We start from the raw sequence: 23291 nt of genomic DNA, 5'->3' as shown, positions 1-23291 counted from the left end.
GACTTTCAAGCTGAAGACTGCCACTGTTAAGAGACGGAGGTGGCCGGGCGCAGTGGCTCACACCTGTAATCCCAGCACTTTGGGAGGGTGAGCCAGGCGGATCACCTGAGGTCGGGAATTCGAGATCAGCCTGGCCAACATGGAAAAACTCTGTCTCTACTTAAAATACAAATAATGAGTCGAGTGTGGTGGCATATGCTTGTAATCCCAGCTACTTGGGAGGCTGAGGCAGGAGAATCGCATGAACCTGGGAAGTGGAGGTTGAAGTGAGCCGAGATTGCGCCACTGCACTCCAGCCTGGGCAACAAGAGCGAAACTCCATCTCAAAAAAAAAAAAAAAAAAAAAGAGGCAGAGGTGACAATGCTGTTAGATGCCTCAGACATTAAAATGAAGCAATGAACTCCCCATGGTCTTCCTAACATAACAGAACTCTTTGGTGAAGGTTATTCCCCAAAGGTAAAACAAAAGGCACACACCCCTTTGTGGGCAGTACCATTTGTGGAAAGAACATTTCACTGCTCTGACCAGGGAACGTGTCTCTTAAAAATCTTTGGAAAAATCCACATCCTGAAAGCATTTGATTACCCTGAATTGAAAATGGGATTTTGCTCAGTGGCAAGGATACAAATTCATCCCCACAGGTATGCCTTCTGCGGTAAAAGGCACATGATGACTTTTAGGGACAGTTTATTTGGAAGGTTGATAAATGGGGCCATAAGACAGGACTCATCAAATTTCTTTTTTGAGATCTCCCTCTACCTGAAGCATTCCAGCATGACTTGCATTCTGAATACCTAGTTGGAGGAGGTTACAAACAGTTTCAAGCACCATTTGTTCCCGTTTCGATCCCCCACTCGCTGGGCTATGTGCTGTTAAACATTTCCAGAAGACTGTCAAAATGTAAGCATCCTGAGGTTTACATAGGCCACGCCATTAAATAACATACAAGCACAACATTTTAAACATTGTTTTCCAGCAATGGTAAATATTTTAGCTAAGTAGAAACTAAAGCTTGAAATGCAATAAGCACTTAAATGACTCCTTTCTGTGCCAGAATTCTTATTTTCCTCTGTGCGACCCTGGCTTCTGGGATTAAGGCAACCCCAGGGAGCTCAGCAAATGGTTGTGGGTTACGAGGTGTAGCAGGAGCTTGGCGACAGCATGCCACCCAGCCTCAAGAAACCCAGCCATGACTGGAACCCAAGAATCAGTGTGTTCACTTTGTGGTCAGCTTCACATTTTTTCCCCTCCTTGAAAAAAAAAAAAAAAGCTGCTATGAAAATCAGACCTCTCTCCCAACCCCCAAGGAATCACCTGGTGGACCAGGAGCAGAGTGGAGACTCGGGGCAGGCAGAGCAGAGGAGGCTGGCCCCCTCAGGTAGGCAGGCAAGCAGGCAGGCATGTGGGAGTTACCAGCTTCAGCTCCTCAGCCCTACAGAGGGAAACGACCCACGGCACCAACAACAGCCACACCACTGACGACGACAACGGATTGTGCTGTCACCAGAAAGAAGGGAAACCCAGAGCGAATTTTACAGTGGTTTTCACCACACGGTGATTGCAGTCCTGTTCAGGGCATGTCACAGTACCACCACCCACTGAGCAGAACCCAGAGGGAAATTAGGCCTCCTTCAAAGTCTCCCATCACTGCCTATCCCTGAACAGAATAAGGCAAGGATTTTAAGGACACACAGACATGTGGCCCTAACTCCATTGGCTTCCTGGGGCCCCTGGCTTCTTATTCACTAAAGAGAATTGTTCTCAGTGACTGACAAGGCTAAATGAAGACAGGGTGCTCTCTCATTAAATGCAACTGCTCTCTAAGAGGCAGGCAGGGCCATGGACAAGTTATGAGATTTTTGGTCAGTGTTTTTACCAAGAAAACTTGATCTGCCATAAAATCTCAAACAAGTGAAGAAAAGGAATGCAGAGATGCAGGGCCTTTTCTCCACATTCAAAAGACCAAAGTTGGCATGTTTTGTTCTAACACCAACCACATTTCTAACACATATTTGGAGTTCTGTGACTAGTCTCTGAGATTATAATACAGATATTTATCACTTATCACACTGAATTTGGGGAGGGGATTCCCCTTTGGTTTTGTCAAATAATCACAGAAGGAGCCATGTATGTTATCTGTCCTGTTCCTAGTGAAGAAGACAAAGCTCTTCACTCCCCTCCTGACCCTCCCCCTCTAAAAAATCAGCCAGTTATGGCGGGTATTGACTCTTTCCAATTTTAAACTGTAACTTCAAATGTCAGCGTGTTGACTTACAGAAACAGACTGACAAATGGCTGTCTGCTATGGAGAAAAACTTTGGAAACTCAAAATGTTCATACAGACTACCAACTGATTAATTAGTAGCCTCTTTGGAAGCATGATCACGGTCTAAGAATAGCCCTAAATTCTGTTCAAGACTAGCTTCTTTCCCCAAATCATTATAGTGCTAGCCAAATATTAGCAAATGTTAGATATAGTGGTATACAGTTTTGGTGTGTGCAAGAGTCAGACTGGATTAGAAAATACAACTGCCATTTCATACCAGTTTTCATGGCTAAGTTCTACTAAAACTATGTGACCTTCATCATCACAATAAACTGCCGAAAGTGCTGGAATGACTAGAACGACTAGAACTAAGGTGTCAGTTTGCTAGTTCTCTGCTTATCTATGGTTAAATACAGTTTCTTGTACTCCCTTTGAACCATTAAAATGAGGGAACACATTACCTTGAAAGATACTGAGGATATATCCATGCCAATATGAATAAAATTCCCCTCAAAACAAAACATGTAGGCCAATAATGACAATTACTGTATCCACTCACCACGCAACATGCACAAGACCAAACAACTCAATCACTTTACAAATAGTTTATTTCCACCTTCACAAACTCATGTGCCTCTGACCATTATGCAAGGCAACATGAATTAAATACTTATGTCAGAACATATTTGTCTTACATTATTCAAGATAAAGTGGATTTTAAAAGCAAGTGGGTACCAATGATGGGGAGATGAGGAGAATAGGGCAGGCAGCAATAGGGCAACATGCATTTTTCAAGAGTGTTTATTAAAATAGGCAGTAATCAGTACATGTACATCATATGAGCAGTTTTTCAAAATTAGCACTTCCAGGAGAGGGGCTACATCTCAGTTTTTTCTGTCTGTACAATAAAATGTCAAAAGTACTTCCCTAAAGTACAAAGGCATTTCCCTAGTAGTCTTGGTACCAGTAACAATATGATTACTAAACATCTCCAATGTGGTTTTCATTACAAAGAAACATGTTTCACATAAAAGCTTCATAATATAATCCAGAGACAGAATTTATGCATGCTTACAATTTGAAGCCAGGCTGAATATATTTGATATATATTTTTTCATTTCTCCCAGTGTTTTTTATTTTTTATAAATATGCACCTAGTTTCCTACCAGTTTAAAACACACACGAAACACTGCTCTGAGCACCATGATTGCCTTACAGTAGCCTCTTTGGGACTAAAATCCTAGTTCAAGGAGGGGAGTACTAATTTCTATTCTGACTTGCTCCTTTCCCCAAATCATGTTAGTGTTGACCAAATCCCATCAATTTTCAGATGCCAACAAAGGTTTCTGGGCGGAGGGCCAAAGAATAATTATGAATAATTTCACAATGATCTGGTTAAGAAAACACCCAGAAAATGAATGATTTCACATGATAAAAAAGCCTGGACTTGAATTTGAACAAGAGATGGACGTAAAAGGGATGAAGCATTGCTTCATTCCCAGGAGGGATGTTCTTTACTGCAGTACCCACAAAAAGACAGCACTATCCCAGGGCTGATCTTCCTATGGGCTTCCACCAATAGCCTTTGAGGTAGATACTGATGGCTTGAAGAGAGGTAGGTAAAGTCCAAATTTGTTTTCAATCCCTGCAAATGTAGCAACTGCCAGTTTGTAGCCCCCAACGTGATCAGGATTCGGGGCAGGCAGGTTGATCCTGGACTTAGGAACTGGCTCTGATCCCATGGGTTTTCTAAAAGAAGAGAAAACAGAGTAAGAAGCTGTATTTTTTGTTTGTTTTGTTTTAACTTGATAAAAATAACATTCAAAACCTGTTCAAATATTTAATGTAAAGGAGTTGATACATTCTCATCAGTTGTATGTTCCCCTTGGAAATGACCTTGTTAACACAATTTCAACATTTCCCTAAATCTCTTCTATTTTATTATAGAGACTAGACTCAGGTACCTTTCCCTACGACAACAGAGTATTAGCAGCAGCCAAAATTTAGCAGCAGATTTAGCATGATACTTACACTCCTCCAAAATCAATGTAGAACCATCGTTGTAGCAATTCGTAAGTCAGCAAAGTTACACCAAACTGGGGTGAGGATCGAAATACACGAGCTTTAAAAAAATGGAGAAATCATAGATATAATTAGATTTTTTAAAAATTTACCTGATACCAAAGAGTTAGTTAAGAACACATTATTTCCATACCACCAGCTCCCTTCCACAGAGCTTTTGGTCCTTCTTCACGCAGTATCTTTCTAAAGCAGTCTATCACTCCGCTGTAAGTGGTTTGGCCAGCCCGGGCAGCCACCTGTAATCTCGTCTTGATAACATCAGCAGGGGTCACTAAAGATGCCGCAGGCATACCTGCAGGAGAGACACAACACCATCTCAGTCTGGTCACATTCTCACTATATAAAAATAACTGTGCTTTGAACTGCTGGCCGTGGAAAGAAAGTTAAAAATCCGATTCAATAAAATGCCTATTTTGCTCTCCTCTATGGGAAGTGCAACCATGCCTCTCCTGTGTGCAAGATGTCTGCTCCTACACCCCTCCCCACCCGACTCACACCTTCCCTTGCCCAAATCACTCAGCCTTCGTTTCCTTTGTTTCTATTCCTAAATCTTTAAAGATTTTTAAGAAATTGTTTACCAATAACACTACTTCAAGTGGTTGAGAATAAGTGGAGAAAGCGGTTTTCTTTTCTTTTTCTTTCCTGTTGAAATCAAAAACTTGCGAAGTTATTAGGTCCGATTTTTCAGAGGTGAAGCTTGTTATGCGTTTCCTCTTCATGGTCTTCTGTGGCTGCTGGCAGTCACAGGAGGTGCTTTCTCTCACACATTCAACCACCCCCTACTCTCCAAACCCCAACCTCTCCAGTTACACCAGAAAAAGACTTTACTGATAGCTAAAAAAACACTGTGTGTGTTGGGGGGTGGGAGGTGGAGGTTTCGGGGAGGGGTGAAATTGGGAGAAGGAGACTCCTACAGATAACACTTTAGGATTTCTTTTCCCTAAGACTGACATCTCCAGAAAAATATTTGACAGAAAGCTTAAAATTTATACTGGCTGATAATCAATGAAAAAGGAACAACAACAACAACAGAAAACCCTCCCAAAGTTACCAATGGGAAATTTTTCTACAGTCACTGTATCCAAAATAGGGCAGTGCATGTTTAGATTTTTTAAAAGCGAGACTGTACTCAGAAGACACTGTCTCTTATGGTTTTATTACTTTTCCATTATGAACTTATTCCAAACCAAATTGGTCAAATGCAGATGCATAAATCTCCTTTGCTTTTTTTAAGGCTTAATAATTCTGTAAGAATTTCTGTCCAAACCAACATGGTCTGGCTCACAACTACATTTCATCCTTGTAACAGACAGCTTTAAAGTTACAGTGAGTTGGAAGGGGGGTGTAAATCTGCATACTACATGCTTCCATTTATATTACTGAAGGAGTATCTCTTCCATCTTTACCTAGCTCCTCAAACATTAATCTCAAGAGGTTTTATAAAATACATCACAATTCTGCATGCAAAAAGCTCACTTTATATCCAATGGTTCACTGGATAAGTCATACTGAAATTCCTGTTCATTTGTAGGAATTATTTTAACTTCGGGCCAGGAATTTATCCTCCAACATAATGGAAGGAAACAAGAAAAATGCTTAGAAACCCACTGTGTTCACACCACCGATTTTGTTTTACTTCCTGGTTTAGAAAGAGTTTAGCAAGACAGCCTGCTTTAGACATGCAATAAAAGCCGCCTTGCAATGGTGGGCAGGCATGTCAGACTGTGACTGTGAAAGACATACAAGCAATAAAATGGGCAAAAAGTTCCCTTTGGCTAGGGTAATTTTCATAAACTGTTATGAAAATAGAGGTACTGGGGGCGAAGGAAGCAGGTATGAAAGACACCTAGTAAGTTGCCTGGCAAAACTGATAGGAGTTGTGGCGAATGCTGGAATATGGCAACTTGAACACAACTCCCATCATCTCCATTGTCAGCTCCAGTTTCTCCTAAGCAGGTATCTGGTAAGGCCTAAAAGGAATTTTGGACATCTTGGTGGACAGGAGATTTCCAGTGTGAGGATTTGCTAAGTTAACCTGGAGAACTGCACCAGGCTGCCCTAAAGCAAGGCCGGGAAAGCAGCAGATACTGGCAAGAACTTGGCCACCAGAGAGCTGTTGATTTTGGGGGCCAGGGCTGGCAGGGACGTCTGGTAGATCTGCCTGCTCTCTTCTGGATTCCAAAAGGCTAAGCCAATGCTGATCGAGTGGTCTGAATTTTCTCTATTCCTAAAGACAGGGGAGCAAGAGGAGACTGGGAAACAGAGATGCTTCCTCTAGGTCCCTCAGCAGGAAAGGGACTGGCAGGCTGCCTGATTCTTCAATGACAAGACAAACACAGAGACCCAGGGGCCATCCACCACCTCTGTGACAGGAGTAACTTGGGGCACGTCTCAACCAATTAAAAAATTACAAGTCTTCAAAGGGGGCCCAGCTAGAGTAGAATATAATTTACAACAAAAAGAAAACATGACTGGCAAAATACAGCTTTAGGGCACAAGTCATCGTTAATTTTTATAAATATCCCATTTATATTTATAAGGAAAGTGCTTTTCTTTTTATTGAATACAAAGGTTAATATCTATTTATTTTGGATCAAGGCTGTTTTCCAAATCCCCTTTGCATCTCTATCTATATTATCTACTTAATACGTCAGCTTCTAAAAGCAGTGTGATAAAGTTTTTCATCAGGTATGAGAAAATATCGCATTTTCTTCATACTTTTAAGCTGAGAGATGACATTATACATTGATATTACATAGAAATTGATGGCATCTTCATAGTGAATTTTATCTTTTATAAAATATGCCTGTGTGCTTCTGAACGCTATTTAAAACCTTGAATTCCATTCAGTATGGCATTAATATTGCTACTTGCTTATTGTTGATATTTGCCTGGTACATATTTTTCAATCAGCTGTCTTTCAATCTTTCTATGTCACTGTTTTGTGAAACTTCATATGACTAGATTTTCTTTCAAAACTCATCTTAAAGTGTTCGTTATTACTAGGGGTACTGAATTCATTTACAGTGCTTGTGACTACTAGACTTATTTCTGCCATCCTATATTATGCTATTTTCTCTGCTTCCAGTTATTTCCCTTTTGATCCCCACCACTTCCCTGACTAAATATATTTAAACGTTACATGCATTTGTTATATAGGTGTACATTTACAACATGTGCAATTAATTAGCATTTGCATCCTCCAGCAAGGGGAGGACTTTGGCGCACTGGCACTTTTGTCCTTCCTTTCATTTGTCAGTCTCCCAAAAACCAACCATTCTTGCATGAATACATATACCAAAGTCAGCAATAATGGAGACCTACCACAGGTTTAACTTCTATTTGCTGTTTCATATATCCTACATTTTCCTCCTTCTTAAATTCACTTTTTTTTTTGAGACCGAGTTTTGCTCTTGATGCCCAGGCTGGGGCTGCGCACGATCTTGGCTCACCGCAACCTCCGCCTCCCAGGCTCAAGTGATTCTCCTGCCTCAGCCTCCTGAGTAGCTGGGATTACAGGTGTGCACCAGCACGCCCGGCTATTTTTTGTATTTTTAGTAGTAGAGACAGGGTTTCACCATGTTGACCAGGCTGGTCTCGAACTCCTGACCTCAGGTAATCTGCCCACCTCGGCCTCCCAAAGTGCTGGAATTACAGGCATGAGCTACTGCGCTGGGCCCTTAAATTCACTTTTTAATTGCTTCAGACAAGGTCTGTGGGGAAGAAAGCTTTGAGTCCTTGCATGTGAAAAACTAACTTTAGTTTTGCCTTCCCCCTCCTGAGTGTTAGTGTGACCAGGAACATAATTACGACTCAAGACATCCTTTCCTTGGGATTTTGAAAGTATCCAGTATTACAGAAAAGAAGATGAGAAGTCAATCTTCTATTGATTAGTTTTCTATTCTCCTTTTCCTTATTACTTTTCCCTAGGGAACTCCTATGAAACAGATGTTAGATTTCCAAGATTAATTCTACCTGTATCTTAAATTTTCTCTCATTTTCTATCTCTATATTATTGCTACACATTACATTCTAGAGGGGTTTTTTTTTTTGCATGTCTTTATTTTCCAGATGTCTAAATTTGGTCTTTGATCATATCCATTATATCATTCAGAACTAACGCTCGATATTTAATTATGGCAGTTCTTCTATTACTTTTCAAGAAAGCTTCTTTACTGATTATTTCTTTCAAATCTTTCTGAGGACTCTAATTAATTATATTAATTAATTATAGTTCTTAAAAGTTGTCTTCTGTCCCCTGAATTGCCTGTTTTCTAATTCTTCTATTCACTTACTTTGTTGCTCCTTCATGGCTGGGGATCTCTGGTTGTCTATTGATATTATTCAAGTTCAAAGGATACGCTGATTAGTATTATATACAAATGTTGTGGGTGACTTCTACCATATTCTAGGTATGCTTCACCCACGATCTCTCTCCTGAATGGGAGGGTCTATGGGCTTTGTGTAACTGGGTGCAAGGGGTTAGGATATGCTGGCAGGGTGTGGACCCTCCGAACTGCTGAAATGTAGGGAACTTCACTTTGGGGGTAGAAGAATTTATTTTAAATTCTTAATTCTTCTTGGGAAAAGCTGCCATCACTTTATTTTTTCCTGCATCTATGGTAGAAGTCTTGAATTACCTTAAGTCCTGCCCTACTTTCTGTCCATTCCTTACACTTATCCTCTCTAGGGAAGTGGTCTCTTTCTTTAAAATTGAGCTCTGAGCTTTTAACTTGGATACAACTGTCTCCTGAAGCTCCATATGAAAACCAGGAGAGAGCTCCAAGCCTGGCAATCCTGAAGAAAGTACAGTTCCCTAACTCATGTTAATGATTTACCCTAAAACCTCCACCTCCACCCCAGGCATTCTATTCTTCACTCAAAGGTTAACATTCTCCAGTTCAGCTCTTGCATTAGAGGTAGTTTCTCCTGCTGTGTTTTGGACTGGGGCATCTCTCAGTCCAGTTTCAGAGTCAATATGGCTATTTCCTTTCTGCTGAGGGCCAGATTAGCATTTTCTAGTGCCAATAAAGAATTTTTTAAAAATGCATTTCCTGACATTTTAAGGTATTTGGGAAGATAGGAGAGATGGATGAATATGCTCAGTCTATTGTCTTGATTCAATTTCTTCATTACTTTTTTTTTAAGGGTTTAAGGACTGGTTTTAAACTATTATAACTTAAGCTTTACGTCCACATAATTAACAAATTTGTACCAACAGTAGTTTTCTCATAATACACAATCTAATGTTTGCAAAAGCATCATGATCACACATGTATAACAAACTTCCACTTCTGTGTACTGGAACAGCTTTTAAAGGTATTTCTGTATTACAACTTAATCTCAAGCTAATTAATTCAAAGGTGAGACCATCATTACAGTTTGACTTGTTCCTCTATCTTATCACTCTGATAAAAATCATCTGGTATGATAGAGCATTCTATAAAATTTGAGTATTAGATATATTTTATTTGATATCATTCATAAGGTGTATTGAAATGCCCTTCATTAATGATAAAGCACCATGTTAATTATAGAGAATTAGAATTTGATTTCTTAATTTCAGGACCCCTGCTTCGGTCTTCACTTTCTGACAAAGCTGATGTACTTTGGCCAATGAACATGAATTCAAATATTGGTTAGTCTTGTTCTATCTTGTGAAATAACGGAGTAGATGTTCCAGTATTTAAATATAGTCCCAGTTTATAACTAGATACATGAACAAAACAAAAACAAAAACACCAAAACCCAACATTCTCTAGGTGAGGATACCAATAACCACTTTTGCTAAAAAGCTACATATTACTAAAACAATCTAACCTCAAGGCTAATCAAATTTTTGGAAAGAAAACAGTGAGATAACACTACTGAATAATTGAAATTATTATCTAAACATAGAAAGCATGGTCATACTCATTTAATCACAGGTCCATATTATTTATAATAGGCTGATGTTCAGCAAAAAATATTTTATGTATAAGTGATCAATTTAAATATGGTACATATAAAAATAGCCATGAGACATTTTTGTTTTATAAGTTAAAGGCCAACAATTATTCATTGTAGTTGCCTGAAACTCCATCTAAAAAGGAGGATTTTTGTATTTTGAAAGAAGCTTTTCTCCTATTAAATACTTTCTGGGATTCTCTGAATACCACGTATCCTCTCCCTAAGAAATGCCTTTGCTCTTCTTGGCAACCACAAAGGGAATGTGGGGGCCTGATCCGTCCTCCACCCAACAGCCCATTCAGGATTAGTGCACATTTGTGCTTGCTCACTGCCCTTCTTGGGGTTGCACGGGGCACACTTCTGACAAAAGTCTTGCCCTTCTCCACACTGAACTCAGCTCTGCCTGAGCATCTCAGCAAGGTTCCACACTCAGCCCTGCTCACCCCATGACATCACTCCTGCTCACTGGATATAGATTTTTTATGTTTATTTTATAACAAAATGCATTAATAATCTTTTTTTTCCTAATTCTAATATACTTCTTAGACATTTTAATTTTGATTTTCAGGTAAATAATCATTTATAAATAATGACTGCTTCCTTTCTTCTTTTATTTATGCCTTTTACTTTATTTTACCATGCTGACTGGAACCTCCAAAATATGGCTGAATAACAAAGATGAGAGAGACATCCTTGTCTTATTCCTAACTTTAATTGGAATGGTAACTATGACATTGACCACTGGCTTCTGAAATCTATTATTAAATTAAGAAAGTAGCTTACTTCGCATTACACAGTTTTTATAGTTTTGTAGAATACACAAAGACCATCAAGCTTTGTAGCTTATTCACTCTTTGAAGACTAAAATCAACGGGGCAAACTCGGTATTTTCCTATTTTACCAGAAATGGGGGATCAGGAGGAAGGTGGATAATAATAGGAAAGTTAATGCTCTTTAGGACAAATACCTAATGCATGCGGGGCTTAAAACCTAGATGATGGCTTGATGGGTGCAGCAAACCACCATGGCACTTGTATAACTATGTAACAAACCTGCGCATTCTGCACATGTATCCCAGAACTTAAAGTATAATAATAATAATAATAATAATAATAAAAGTCAATGCTCTATAGTAAGTGTGGCAGCCAGTTCCCAAAATGGCCCTCAAAGATCTGCACCCTTGTGACATTCACACCTCTGCTTCTCTATCATCTTGAGGTGAAGTCATAGAAGACACTGCAGCTTCTGCCTTGCTTGCTCTCTCTCTCTCTCTCTCAGACTTTGCTCTGGGAAATCTAGCTGCCATGTTGTGAGGGTATCCAAGCTGACCAATGGAGAGGCCCACATGACAAGGAACTGAGGCCTCCTGTCAACAGCTATGTCATTGAGCCATCTTGAAAGTGGCTTCTCCAATGTCAGTCAAGCCTGGCTGCCATTGTGACTGCGACTTCATGATAGACTTGGTGCCAGAGGCACCCAGTGAGCTGCTTCTACCCCACACCTGTTTCCTGACTCACAGAAACTGTGAGAAAATAAATATTAGTTGTGTTAAGCTGATTAAGTTTTGAGGGAATTTGGCATTCAGTAATAGATAACAAATACAGAAGGCATTTACAAAGACAACAGGATGGCAAGAGGGCTGAACTAACATCACCATAGGGATGCCAACTACTTCAAACTCTCAAGAATAATGGGTCAATGACCGAAAAACAACCATGCTTTTTACCAACAAACTCACTTCAGATAATCTATTTCTCTTAAAAAAAAAAATAAATGATTCAACATAGGGGAAAAAGCATACTTCTAGCTATTCAAAATTTTTTGGAAAAAATTAAAGTATCTAAAATTGAGAAATATATAAGATGCAGCAATTAGAAACTATGTTCGGAAAGTTTTAAATAATACGTAATAAAATTACTATTATGGAACATTTTTGAATACTTACTATATATCAGGCACTATTTTAATCTTTTCATCTATTAATTCACTTAATCCTCATAATAATCTTGTAAGGTAAGACTATTCTTATCTCCAAATACAGATGGAGAAATGGCAGAGAGGGAATGAATAACTTGTGTGGTTCACACAGGGTGGAAACACTGGAATTTGAACATTGGTAGTCTGACCCCACAGGCACATGTCATTAACTACTTTGCCATGATGGGTAACAATGCTTAAGACACAACCTTAAGTGAAAACTATCTATACAAAGTGTGATTACAGCTCTGTGAAAAACCTGAATGGGAAAAATGAGTAAAAATGTTAAATAGCAATTATCTTAGAGTAGCGAAATAATGAATAATATTTTTGTTATTTGCCTGTTCTAGTACTTTTCAAATATTTTATAATGAGTAATATTACTTTCAAAATCATAAAAAAAGGAGAAAAATAAACCTTAAATGAAAAAAAATCTCACCAGTCATTTCTATAGCTCTGGTAGAATGGATTACCTCCACAAAGACAGAATCGTTTCTAGGTACCTGTCTTCTCCAAGAAAAGAGTTAAAGATGGTATTTTTATGGTGTGAGGAAAGTGAGGCTTAGGAAAGAGTCCTAGACCTTGATCTGAGCTCTACTACTTAACTTCTAATTTCACAACTTATTTTTTGGAGTGATTTACAGAAAGATTCTTTTGGATTCAATGTAATACTTGGCTAATGTTTATTGAGCATTTACTATATGCTAAGAACTATGCCAAGTCTTTCACATGGATCCTCTCATTTGAGCCTCACACACACTCTGTAGCAGGTGCAGTTGTGATCTCCATTTATAGCTGAGGAAACCAAAGCTTACAAGAAGTGAAGTAACTTGCCCAAGGTCACACATTAATAAGTGGTACTTAGTTATTCTCATTAGGTCCTACCTTATTTCAAGTAAATAATTTGAAATAAATTATAACCCTTTGGTTCAAAACATTTTCTCATTTACAGATATATGAGAAATTACATATAGGCCACCATGAGTCAAGCTGGAATTAAAATTGGGAATTTTATACTCAACTCCTGAAATCATGATCTCTTGCTCTAGATACAGTGGTATCACTGCTGCTAATACAACTGAGGTTTCTAAGCAGCCAGGAAACAGTAGCCCTGCCTTATATACCAATATCACTGCCTTTGAAGGAAAAGGATTAACTAAGAATTAAGGAGGAGCTACACAGATTCCTGCATCCAGGGGTTCCCCAGGCTGCAGCCAGGGTAGGTGGGGTGTGCACAAAACAGCAAACAACTTCTCAAAGCTGGGAGTTGTTCTTATGCTATCTTTGAGAAAAGCATGGAGATTCTAGTTACATATCTGATGAGAATAGCACAGGTATCAAAAATGTTTGGATCCAGGCATCCTGTGACCGCCTTAGGGTTTGTTAACTTATTAAATGTCACCACTTGGAGAGCTAATCCAGACTGTTCCTGCTCTTAGGGACCCTTGAAAAGAAGTAGCATCAAAAAATGAACTGATCCCTGGCATGGCTAATTATTTTCTATCGATGTTTTCAATGGAGCACTGAAAAAAAGAAGATAGTTATTTCCATCTGTGATTTAATTACCACCATCCCCCTATAACACAGGGAGGAAACAGGTGTCTCTAATTGGCCCAGGTCTTTTCTGGTTCTACTACATTTCTTTTCTCTAACTATTGTTTAAGTTCTGGACAGGCTTTTATGCACTATTTTTTTTAGACATCTTTAAGACAAACCTATTCAAATCTTTAAAAACTTCCAGCTAAACAGTTATTCTTATGCTATGAAGTGAGACTATGAAATGATATGGAACTTGAATTGGAGTTCCACAATACCACAAAATAAGCCAATATTTAATGAGCCTTTTCTAGAGTTAAGAAATTAAGCTTGTCTAATACTCTCATCTGCCAGAATGAAGATTAATTTTTTCCCTTTTTTTTCAGTAGCTCTTCAATCTCTAGCAAACTCACACATACCCTGTCAAGAACTATCAGCAAAAAAATTTCAATGTAGTAGCATGCAGCTAGGGAAGGGGGGCAGCAAGGGTCAGGGAAGTAAGATAACTCCATGGGGGACACTCACCAGCTATGGCACCAGCTAAGAGCAGGCTTCCTGGGCTAACCTGCCCATCTTCATTTGCAAAGGAAGCCTTCACATGAGCATAGCACGGAAAGTAGATGGCCGAGAAAGGAATGTCCCGCAGAAAGCATGCTTTGGCACCCTGCACATTTGCAAAGGAAGAAAAACCACATGAAACACATATCCCATTGAGGAGATCAAGCTTCTCTGGAACTCACCTCAGAACAAAATATTCCTGGAGAAGACCAAATTTGTACTCACACATTGAAAGGGGAACAGAAAAAAATAAACCAAATTCTGCAAGTAATAAATCTAAACTTTGTTTTTAAAACAAAAACTAGTTTTGTTGTGTGCTGTGATGGGAGGAGGGCAGTTCTCATTTATTCTAATGCTAAGACTTCAATTAAAACCTTTTTGGAACTCTGCCTGTGACATCCTTTTAAATCCCTACTGGTGGCAAGCCACTGAAATTTCAAGGAAGATCTGTTCTCTGGTCTCACCAAAGACGGGTAACGGCAGTCAAGATGCCTCTTTGTTTACACACTAGGAAGTAGACAAATTATACAGGTGGGGGGAAAAGGGGTTTGCTTTTTGTACGTTTGGACTGTTTCCCAGAAAGAAATTACACATACATAAAAAATTATATCTTTTCAGGGGGTTCATGGATCCTTCTAATTTTCTTATATACTTACTTACCTGCCACCCAGGGTTTATGAAACATTGATAAATGCCTGCTCTAAAGCCTGAAATATTCACAATAATTCGGATACATTTTAAAGCTGTGTGTAGAACAATCAGTTCCTACAGCAAAGTCTTCAACAAATAGTTTCTGTTGCCAACATAATGCCATGCAGAGGCCCCGCGAATTGATGAGTGCCCAGAAATATGATATATTATAATGAAAACCACAACACATATATTGTGTTTTGGGTAGGGTGAATGGGAAGGAAATCATCACTTTTCAACATGTAATGATTTAATACCATTTCTTTAACAGATTTCTAATAACTAAAAATTTCCACCAAATACAGAGATTCCCAAAAGAAAATAATGAATCCAGCCAGAGTCAACAGATCCAGCCACACCCAGTGACACTTATTGAGGCCTAGTAATGCTGGATCTTGGGTATTTCTGTCTGATGCTCCAAACTGTCAAAGTTATTTAACACTATGTATCTGTTACTATAGCCTTTGTTTTCCTGACACCCACATTTCACTCCTGACTCAAACTGAGCTTGTGGGTAATAAAACCCTTAGTCTTTTTCATATGAATTACTATTAACTCAAGTCTACTATAACTTAATTAGTTGCCTCACACAAGTAACACAGGCAGGACATCAGATTTAATCCTATTAAGTTGCATCCTAGTTTGGCTCATCCTGCCAACCAGAACAAATGCTTGGAATCTGGATTCTGTCATGTTGGCTCTTCCTCAGTCAACTTATCCATGGATGTGTAAGCATGCCTCTGTTCACTCTGTGTATACAGGTATTCAGAGAAGCACTCATCTGCCTCATGTACTGCCAACCGGCTCAGGCTTCTGTATCTTGTCCACCCCCAAAGTGTTAGATGTCTAATTAAGAATCAAAATATCCACCACACCCAAGCTAGTCATTTTAGGCACGTACAAACTAACGTCCTGGACAGGTAATCTATCGTCCTGGATGGGTAATCTATCAATTGTGCATTTACTGAGGGCTATGCCCTTGGCTTGTTCAGAGGGCACCCTGGAGGTAGTTCCAGAGACAAGTCCAAAACTCAATACTCTAAGAGTTGTTTCCACTTCTCCCAGCTCTTTCAAAGGGAAAACATACAGTATAATGTTAATAACTGTGTGTAACATCCAATCCTTTTCTTACAACTAGTTTTTTAAAAAGTTATAATTCGGGCTGTTATTGTATAAGGCTAACAATATCAGCGTTTAGTTTCTGTTTTTCCTTCCTTTTCCCTTTTTGCCCCAAGCCTTCTTGTAAGTGCTGCTAGCTATTCATCCACATGTAGATTCAGTCCAGAAGATACTCAAATTAGACATCAAATAATCAACTCAAATGAAGATCACTTTAATCCCAGCTACTCGGGAGACTGAGGCAGAAGAATCGCTTGAACCCGGAGGTGGAGGTTGTAGTGAGCTGAGATCATGCCACTGCATTCCAGCCAGGGCAACAGAGTAAGACTCCATCTTAATAAAAAACATAAATAAATAAAAAATAAAAATTAAAAAACATTATTTCTTGGAAAAATATATCAGAAACTAAAACCAGGCTTTTAGCTTTTCTTTCATTTGTTGTTGTTTTTTTTTGATATGGAGTTTCACTTTATTGCCCAGGTTGCCCAGGCTGGAATGCAGTGGCATGATCTCAGCTCACTGCAACCTCCACCTCCCGGGTTCACGATTCTGTTACTTCAGCCTCCTGGCCTCCTGAGTAGCTGGGACTACAGGTGCCTGCCACCACGCCCAGCTAATTTTTTGTATTTTTAGTAGAGGCAGGGTTTCACCACGTTGGACAGGCTGGTCTCCAACTCCTGATCTCAGGTGATCCACCCACCTTGGCCTCCCAAAGTGCTGGGATTACAGGCATTGAGCCACTGCGCCTGGCCACTTTTAGCTTTTCAAACAAAGATATATTATTTGTTGGGAATGTAACAAAACGCAGGAGGAAACAGTCACTAATTTTGTACTGCAACATTAAAGTTTAAAGAAAGGGGGCGAGGGGAGAAAGAGAAGCAGATTAACCTGTCTTATGCTATGTGGCTTCAGTATGATCAGAAGGCCATGGGAAGACATGACCTGAAATTATAAACATCCCTGAGGCACAGGAAGAGTAAAGGCACATGAAGAATCAGTTGGGTTTTCTGAAGAAGGACCCACTGAGTGTTCCACCTTCTGTGAGCCTCCTTCTTCTTCCTTTCCTGAAATCATGACAGTAAATCATGTATCCCTGTTACAATGGCATCTACAAGAGATGTGAGATGTACTTCAAGAGATGCTGGAAAACAGCTCTACATGGCTGAGATGAAAAATGGCTTGATTAAATACCAAACATACAAACAATTATATATATATATATATAACCCTGAGGAAAGGGTAGAATTGCAACACTAAAGGAAAAATGCCTAGAAATGGGTTGTATTTCGTTTTCCAGGAATCAAGCAATGTGATCAAAGTGTTTATGCAGACTAGAACAAATGTTAGGATATGCAAGAAGTCTTTGGTGTCTGATTACCTGAGAAAAAGGAAGAAATGGAAAAGTCAAGGAAGCAAAAGAACTTCCACCTGGTGTGATCATCCTGTCACCCCTAGCCATGTGATGAGCACCTGTAGAAATCAAGCCCTTAACCTTCCTCACCTGTCAAAAATACCAAAGGCCATCTTCTTCAGGTGACTGGGACAACTGAAACTTTAGGAATGAATGAAGTAATACGTGTGAAAGTCTTTGTAAGGTATCCACTGCATTACAAACATTAAGGGACACAAATGTGTTCACCTGAGGGCTGTGTCTCCCTGCCTCTCCTAGCACCTGCTCTGGTGTCTCCCTGCAGAAAATACCTCTCCCAGTTGCATCAGGAGGCAGCCCTTCACCTCTCTTGCACCCCAGGCATCAAAGCCCAATTCCCAAGGAAAGACAGAGACTTATTAAATTTCCCTGGCCTCTTTTTCCCCACCACTTCCTTTAGGTCTTAGGCATAAAGGCAGGTGCCAATTTGTAAGACTGCCTTAGGCAATACCTGACCTGTTGCTCTTGCACAATGAAAAGGGAAGCAGGATGTTAAAAAGACTTAAAGTTCTAAGGGGGAAAATGTTTCTCTCCCAGATTCCTTGATAAATCCTTCACTTTGTGGTGAACACCCATTCTCCAGTACTACAGCAAAACATAAACCTGTTTTACTTGAATTCTACTTGTTCCAAGTATAATTTTTACCAAGTGATCAACCATTCTGAAAAGGCAACTTTATAACAAAGTGAAACATTCCATGCTGCCCTAGAGCCTGCATCAGCAACACAAAAATATTACTTTGGCCATTTGAGAATTAATAAGTTACAAAGGTGTGCCACTTAAAAAAAATATTTAAACATTCCTGCCATATTGGTTTTTTTTTTGTTTTTTTTTTTTTTTTTTTTTTTTTTACTGGTTTTCTAGGCAGCTCTGCCCTTAAACATTCTCTGATTGGTCCTGAATTTCCTCAGTATATACTACAATCACTTGGGGAAAATTAATAAATGCAAAATACAATCATCTAATCTCTCTAAAGATGATAAACTATTGGGTTTTTCTTTTAATAAAAGGCACACTAATATCCAGACAGGGACAACAAAAATCATCTCAGGGTAGACCTACGTTATAAACTGGGAAAAAAAACCTCAGATCTAGTTTAATTATCAACTCTGCCTCCATTCCAATTCTATATCATGCCAAAGTCTCTCCATCATCATCCTATTTAAGATCCAGAAAAGCTTCTTTAAGGGTAGGCCTCACTTAAGTTCAAATTAATAGTCCACAATTGACACAGGCCAATTAGACAGGCTTAGATATTCTGGCGGCAGCACATCATGGTAAAAGAATCATTTATTTTGCTTCTCATGCCTTTTTGATGTGGACACTGTGCTGAAAGCCCAAGGAAGCTTTAATCAATTCTCAAGTTGCTAGGATCGTCCACTCAAGTTTATTTTGCCAGCTCTGCCTGGTATGAAACTGTCAATAGATATAAGACAACAGGATTTGTATCTCTCTCTCTCTCGCACGCATGCTGTCGCACATACACAGCAATTTCCGATGTCTCTTTTTCTTCTTTTAAAACTCTTCATCTTGGATGGTAAATCACCTGCCCAATCAATCCAAAGTGGGGAAAAAAACAGTCCTGAAGGATGGTGCTGATAAAGAAGTCAGGGCCAGGGCAGGTCTTTTTGCATGCTAATTCCTGCTTATTCTAGCTGTACCTGCAAACACAGCTCTTAACAGACTATTTCTAATACAGGGAAAGGTAATTACACTCACAAAGGCACCTCTGTGTCGGGCCGGGCACCAGGAGCCAGCAGGTCTGGGAGACGGAGGCTTAACAGAGACTCCAGCAGTGAATGCACATTGTCTAGCACAGGGAAAATGCCAGACTGGGGACCCTGCAGCATTCAAGACAACAGTGGTGCACCTTGTCTGAGAAGGTTATTCAATGCTTCTGGCACCTGTCGTCAGAGCCACCCAGCCCTCTTTTCCTACCTTACAGGTTTAGAATTTATTTGGCATGTATAATTATATATTTTGATCCCAGAGCTACAAACAATGGGGAGCATGTCATGACTTGATCCCTTAGCATTCCTCTTGGCTTCCCCCAAGCAAGTTAACCCTTAGATACACAGCTTGGCAGTGCCTCTCCAGCCCAGTCAAAGGATGGTTAGATCCCACCTACATGGCTGAGATTTGAGGAGGGTGAGTTTGAGTGTCTTGCTGAGAAATAGCAATGGTGCCAAGACCTATTATGTGATTGTGTCACTTGTGTTAAAACCAAATAAGCCAGCCAACATCTGAAGACTTGATATCAGTGAACATGGAAATTACTTCAATTTGAATATAAAATATGAATGACTATTACTTGGCTTCTTTAGTCCAGGGACTTTAGGGATATGGGTTCTCCTTAATTTCATTGCAATTCTAACAAAATCATCTTGACAACTCTGTTTCTTGTAGGAAATGCTGCTTGGGTCAGTGCTAGTTCTCTATTGTTCTAGTACTGTACACTGCTTTGCCATCAACAGTGCTCATCACTGAGATGGACTGAAAACCCTAGATATGGTACAGAGGAATGTTATCACATGGAATTTTAGTCCTGAAGCTGCTAGTCATGTCACCTTCACAAAGCTCATCTGTAAAACATGTTCCACCTTTTCTTTATTTCTTTATTATTATTATTTTTTGAGACAGTGCTGGAGTACAGTGGTGCAATCTTGGCTCACTGCAACCTCCACCTCTGGTTCAAGCAATTCTCCTGTCTCAGCCTCCCAAGTAGCTGGGACTACAGGCGTGCGCCACCATGCCCAGCAAATTTTTGTATTTTTAGTAGAGATGGGGTTTCAACATGTTGGCCAGGATGGTCTTGATCTTTTGACCTTGTGATCTGCCCGCCTCAGCACTCTCAAAGTGCTGGGATTACAGGCGGGAGCCACCACACCCAGCCCTGACCTTTTCAATTATTCTTTCCTTTCCTTCCATGCCTTCCTTTCATCATTTTTCTCCCTTCCCTCTGCTTCATCACCTGTTTAGAAGATGTAAAGTTTATTTCTAGTCTGTTTACTCTGACAGTTTTAATATGCATACAGAACTTACTGTAGTCTTTCTTTTCCTTCCTCCTGTGAAATATTTGTAATTTAGACTACTTAAAAGTATCCCAATTTTATCAATATGCACTTCAATTCTGGCTTTACAAATACTAAGCATTCCAAATAGCTTAATATTGCTTAAATTATATGTATATTTAAATTATGGCAATGTTATTTAGACTGTTAAAGTGAACTAAATATGGCCTGAGAAGGACTCCATACTTCCATATCTGAGTCCCTGTGGACGAACTACAACCTAACTTAATAGGTAGACAAGACCGAAAACCTAACTTAGGAGTATGCACCTGTAACAACAGCTAAGTCTTTTTTTTTTTTTTTTTTTTTTTTTTTGAGACGGAGTCTCGCTTTGTCACCCAGGCTGGAGTGCAGTGGCGCAATCTCGGCTCACTGCAAGCTCCGCCTCCCAGGTTCACGCCATTCTCCTGCCTCAGCCTCCCGAGTAGCTGGGACTATAGGCGCCCGCCACCACGCCCGGCTAATTTTTTGTATTTTTAGTAGAGACGGGGTTTCACCGTGTTAGCCAGGATGGTCTCGATCTCTTGACCTCGTGATCCGCCCGCCTTGGCCTCCCAAAGTGCTGGGATTACAGGCGTGAGCCACCGCGCCCGGCCAACAGCTAAGTCTTGGCCAATTCCAGCAGCCATACTTCAACCACTCATAAACTGCTCAGTGTTCAAACTGTGTTCAAATAAGGCAAACACTGAGCTGTAACCAAACCAGTTGTTTCTGTACCTCACTTCCCGTTTCTGTATGTCACTTCCCTTTTTTGTTGATAAATTTTCTTCCACCACGTGGCTGCACTAGAGTCTCTCTGAATCTGCTGTGATTCTGGGGGCTGCCTGATTCACGAATCATTCATTGCGCAATTAAACTCCCTTACTTTGGCTGAAGTTTTACTTTTAACAAGACTAAACATTTACCACTTTTTTTGCTATTCATTCCTGACACATCTCCACCTGGGATCACCTTCCAGAATTTCCTTCATTAAGGTTCTACTGGTGACACACTTTCTGAGTTTTGCTAGTCTAAAAAATATCTTTACCCTTGTTCTTAAAAGCAATTTTTACAGGGTATACAAGTCTAGGTTGAAAAGTTTTTTTCCTCCACATACTGAAGACACCCCATTCAACTGTCTTCTGGCTTCCACTGTTGCCATTTTTAGGTTAGCCGTCAGTTCAACTGCTGCCCCTTTGAAGGCAAATTGACTTTTTTTCTCTGGCCACTAAAGAGCTTCTCTCTAGCTCTGGTGTTCAGCAGTTTTCCTCTGATGTGTCTAGTCTGGATTATTTTCAATTATCCTACACTTGCAATTTGTTGCATTTTTTTCTTTTTCTTCTTTTTTTTTTGAAACAGAGTCTTGCTCTATCACTTAGGTTAGAGTGCAGTGGTGCAATCATGGCTCACTGCAGCCTTGACCCCCTGGGCTCAAGTGCTCTTCCCCGCTCAGCCTCCCAAGTAGCTGGGACTACAGGTGCATGACACCATGTCTAGCTAATTAAAAAAATATTTTTTTGTAGAGATGAGGTCTATGTTGCCCAGGCTGGTCTTGAACTCCTGCACTCCCAAAGTGCTGGCACTAGAATTATATGTTTCTCTTCTCTTGCCCCTTAACATAGATCACTTTTAAGGCAATGATACTGTACACATCTTTGGTACTCTAGCATCTAATAGTGTTAGCATTCAATATACATTTGGTGAAAGAATAAAAGAATGGTTTAAAAAATTGATCATTTACTATTACTTTAAGGAATCCTTTTTTTCTGGTGTCTTCAGCACACTCAATTCCTCTGGGCATTGTTTTATAAAAATAATATTTTTCAAGCCATCTCCTTTTAATTTGCTATTCTAAAGTTCAAAGCAGAAGACCTGGCCTGGAGAGGTTGTTGACCACACAGCATTGGAAATTACCCAGGACCGGAATAATGTGGAAGAAACTAGGTATTCCTGCAAGAATCCCTTAGTTGACACTCAATAATGAAAAGTTGATAACAACTAACACATCATGTGTACTATGTGCTCAACTCTATCCTATATGCTTTACATGCATTATTTTAGTAAATCCACACAACGATACTATGAATAGGTAGGCACGATTATTATCCTCTTTCTACACACGAGTCAATGATTCATCTGAAGCACAGGGGAAGTTTCGTAAAAAGAAAAATTTTTTTTTCAAACTAAGTGTTGGGTACTATGCTCACTACCTGGGTAACTGAATCATTCATATCCCAAATCCCAGCATCATGCAATATACCTGTGCAACAAACCTGCACATGTTCCCTCCAATGTAAAATAAAATTTGAAATTATTTTTTAAAAGTTCTTTTTTTTTCCAGTTTTTGTTTAATACAAGCTTTAAGCAGAGATTATGGACATTACATGACCTGTAGTATTTTTCAAATGTTCACACATATTAGATACAAAACCTGACTCCTTGAGGTATACTTGATACCCTCTCCTTAAATTTCTAAAAATCCTTCCTTAAATGAGAGAATAAAAGTCCATCAGGAGTAAGGCACAACATTTTTATTTATTTATTTACTTATTTCAATTTTTGATGTTGGTATATTTGTGAAAAGACTCAGTCACTCTCTCTCATACATCAAGAAATGTACACTTAGACACCTCA

General features: G+C 39.5%; 1 protein-coding gene across 3 annotated transcripts in view; it reads right to left on the bottom strand.

Annotated features, from left to right (window-relative positions):
* Positions 1-2857: 2857 nt before the first annotated feature.
* The window catches only part of SLC25A13 (solute carrier family 25 member 13), a 203082-nt gene continuing 182648 nt past the window's right edge, over positions 2858-23291 (bottom strand). For all 3 annotated transcript variants that reach the window (XM_019031252.3, XM_055347820.1, XM_055347821.2), the window contains 4 exons: positions 14337-14475; positions 4483-4641; positions 4299-4389; positions 2858-4016 (listed from right to left, as the gene is read on the bottom strand). In XM_019031252.3, the coding sequence (XP_018886797.1) occupies positions 3830-4016; positions 4299-4389; positions 4483-4641; positions 14337-14475 (576 nt within the window). In that variant the 3' untranslated portion in view covers positions 2858-3829. The remainder of the gene's footprint in view (positions 4017-4298; positions 4390-4482; positions 4642-14336; positions 14476-23291) is intronic.

This window comes from Gorilla gorilla, chromosome 6 (assembly GCF_029281585.2).
Source record: "Gorilla gorilla gorilla isolate KB3781 chromosome 6, NHGRI_mGorGor1-v2.1_pri, whole genome shotgun sequence".
In the NCBI taxonomy this organism is placed as follows: Eukaryota; Metazoa; Chordata; class Mammalia; order Primates; family Hominidae; genus Gorilla; species Gorilla gorilla.
This window is presented reverse-complemented; position numbering and strand designations above follow the sequence as displayed.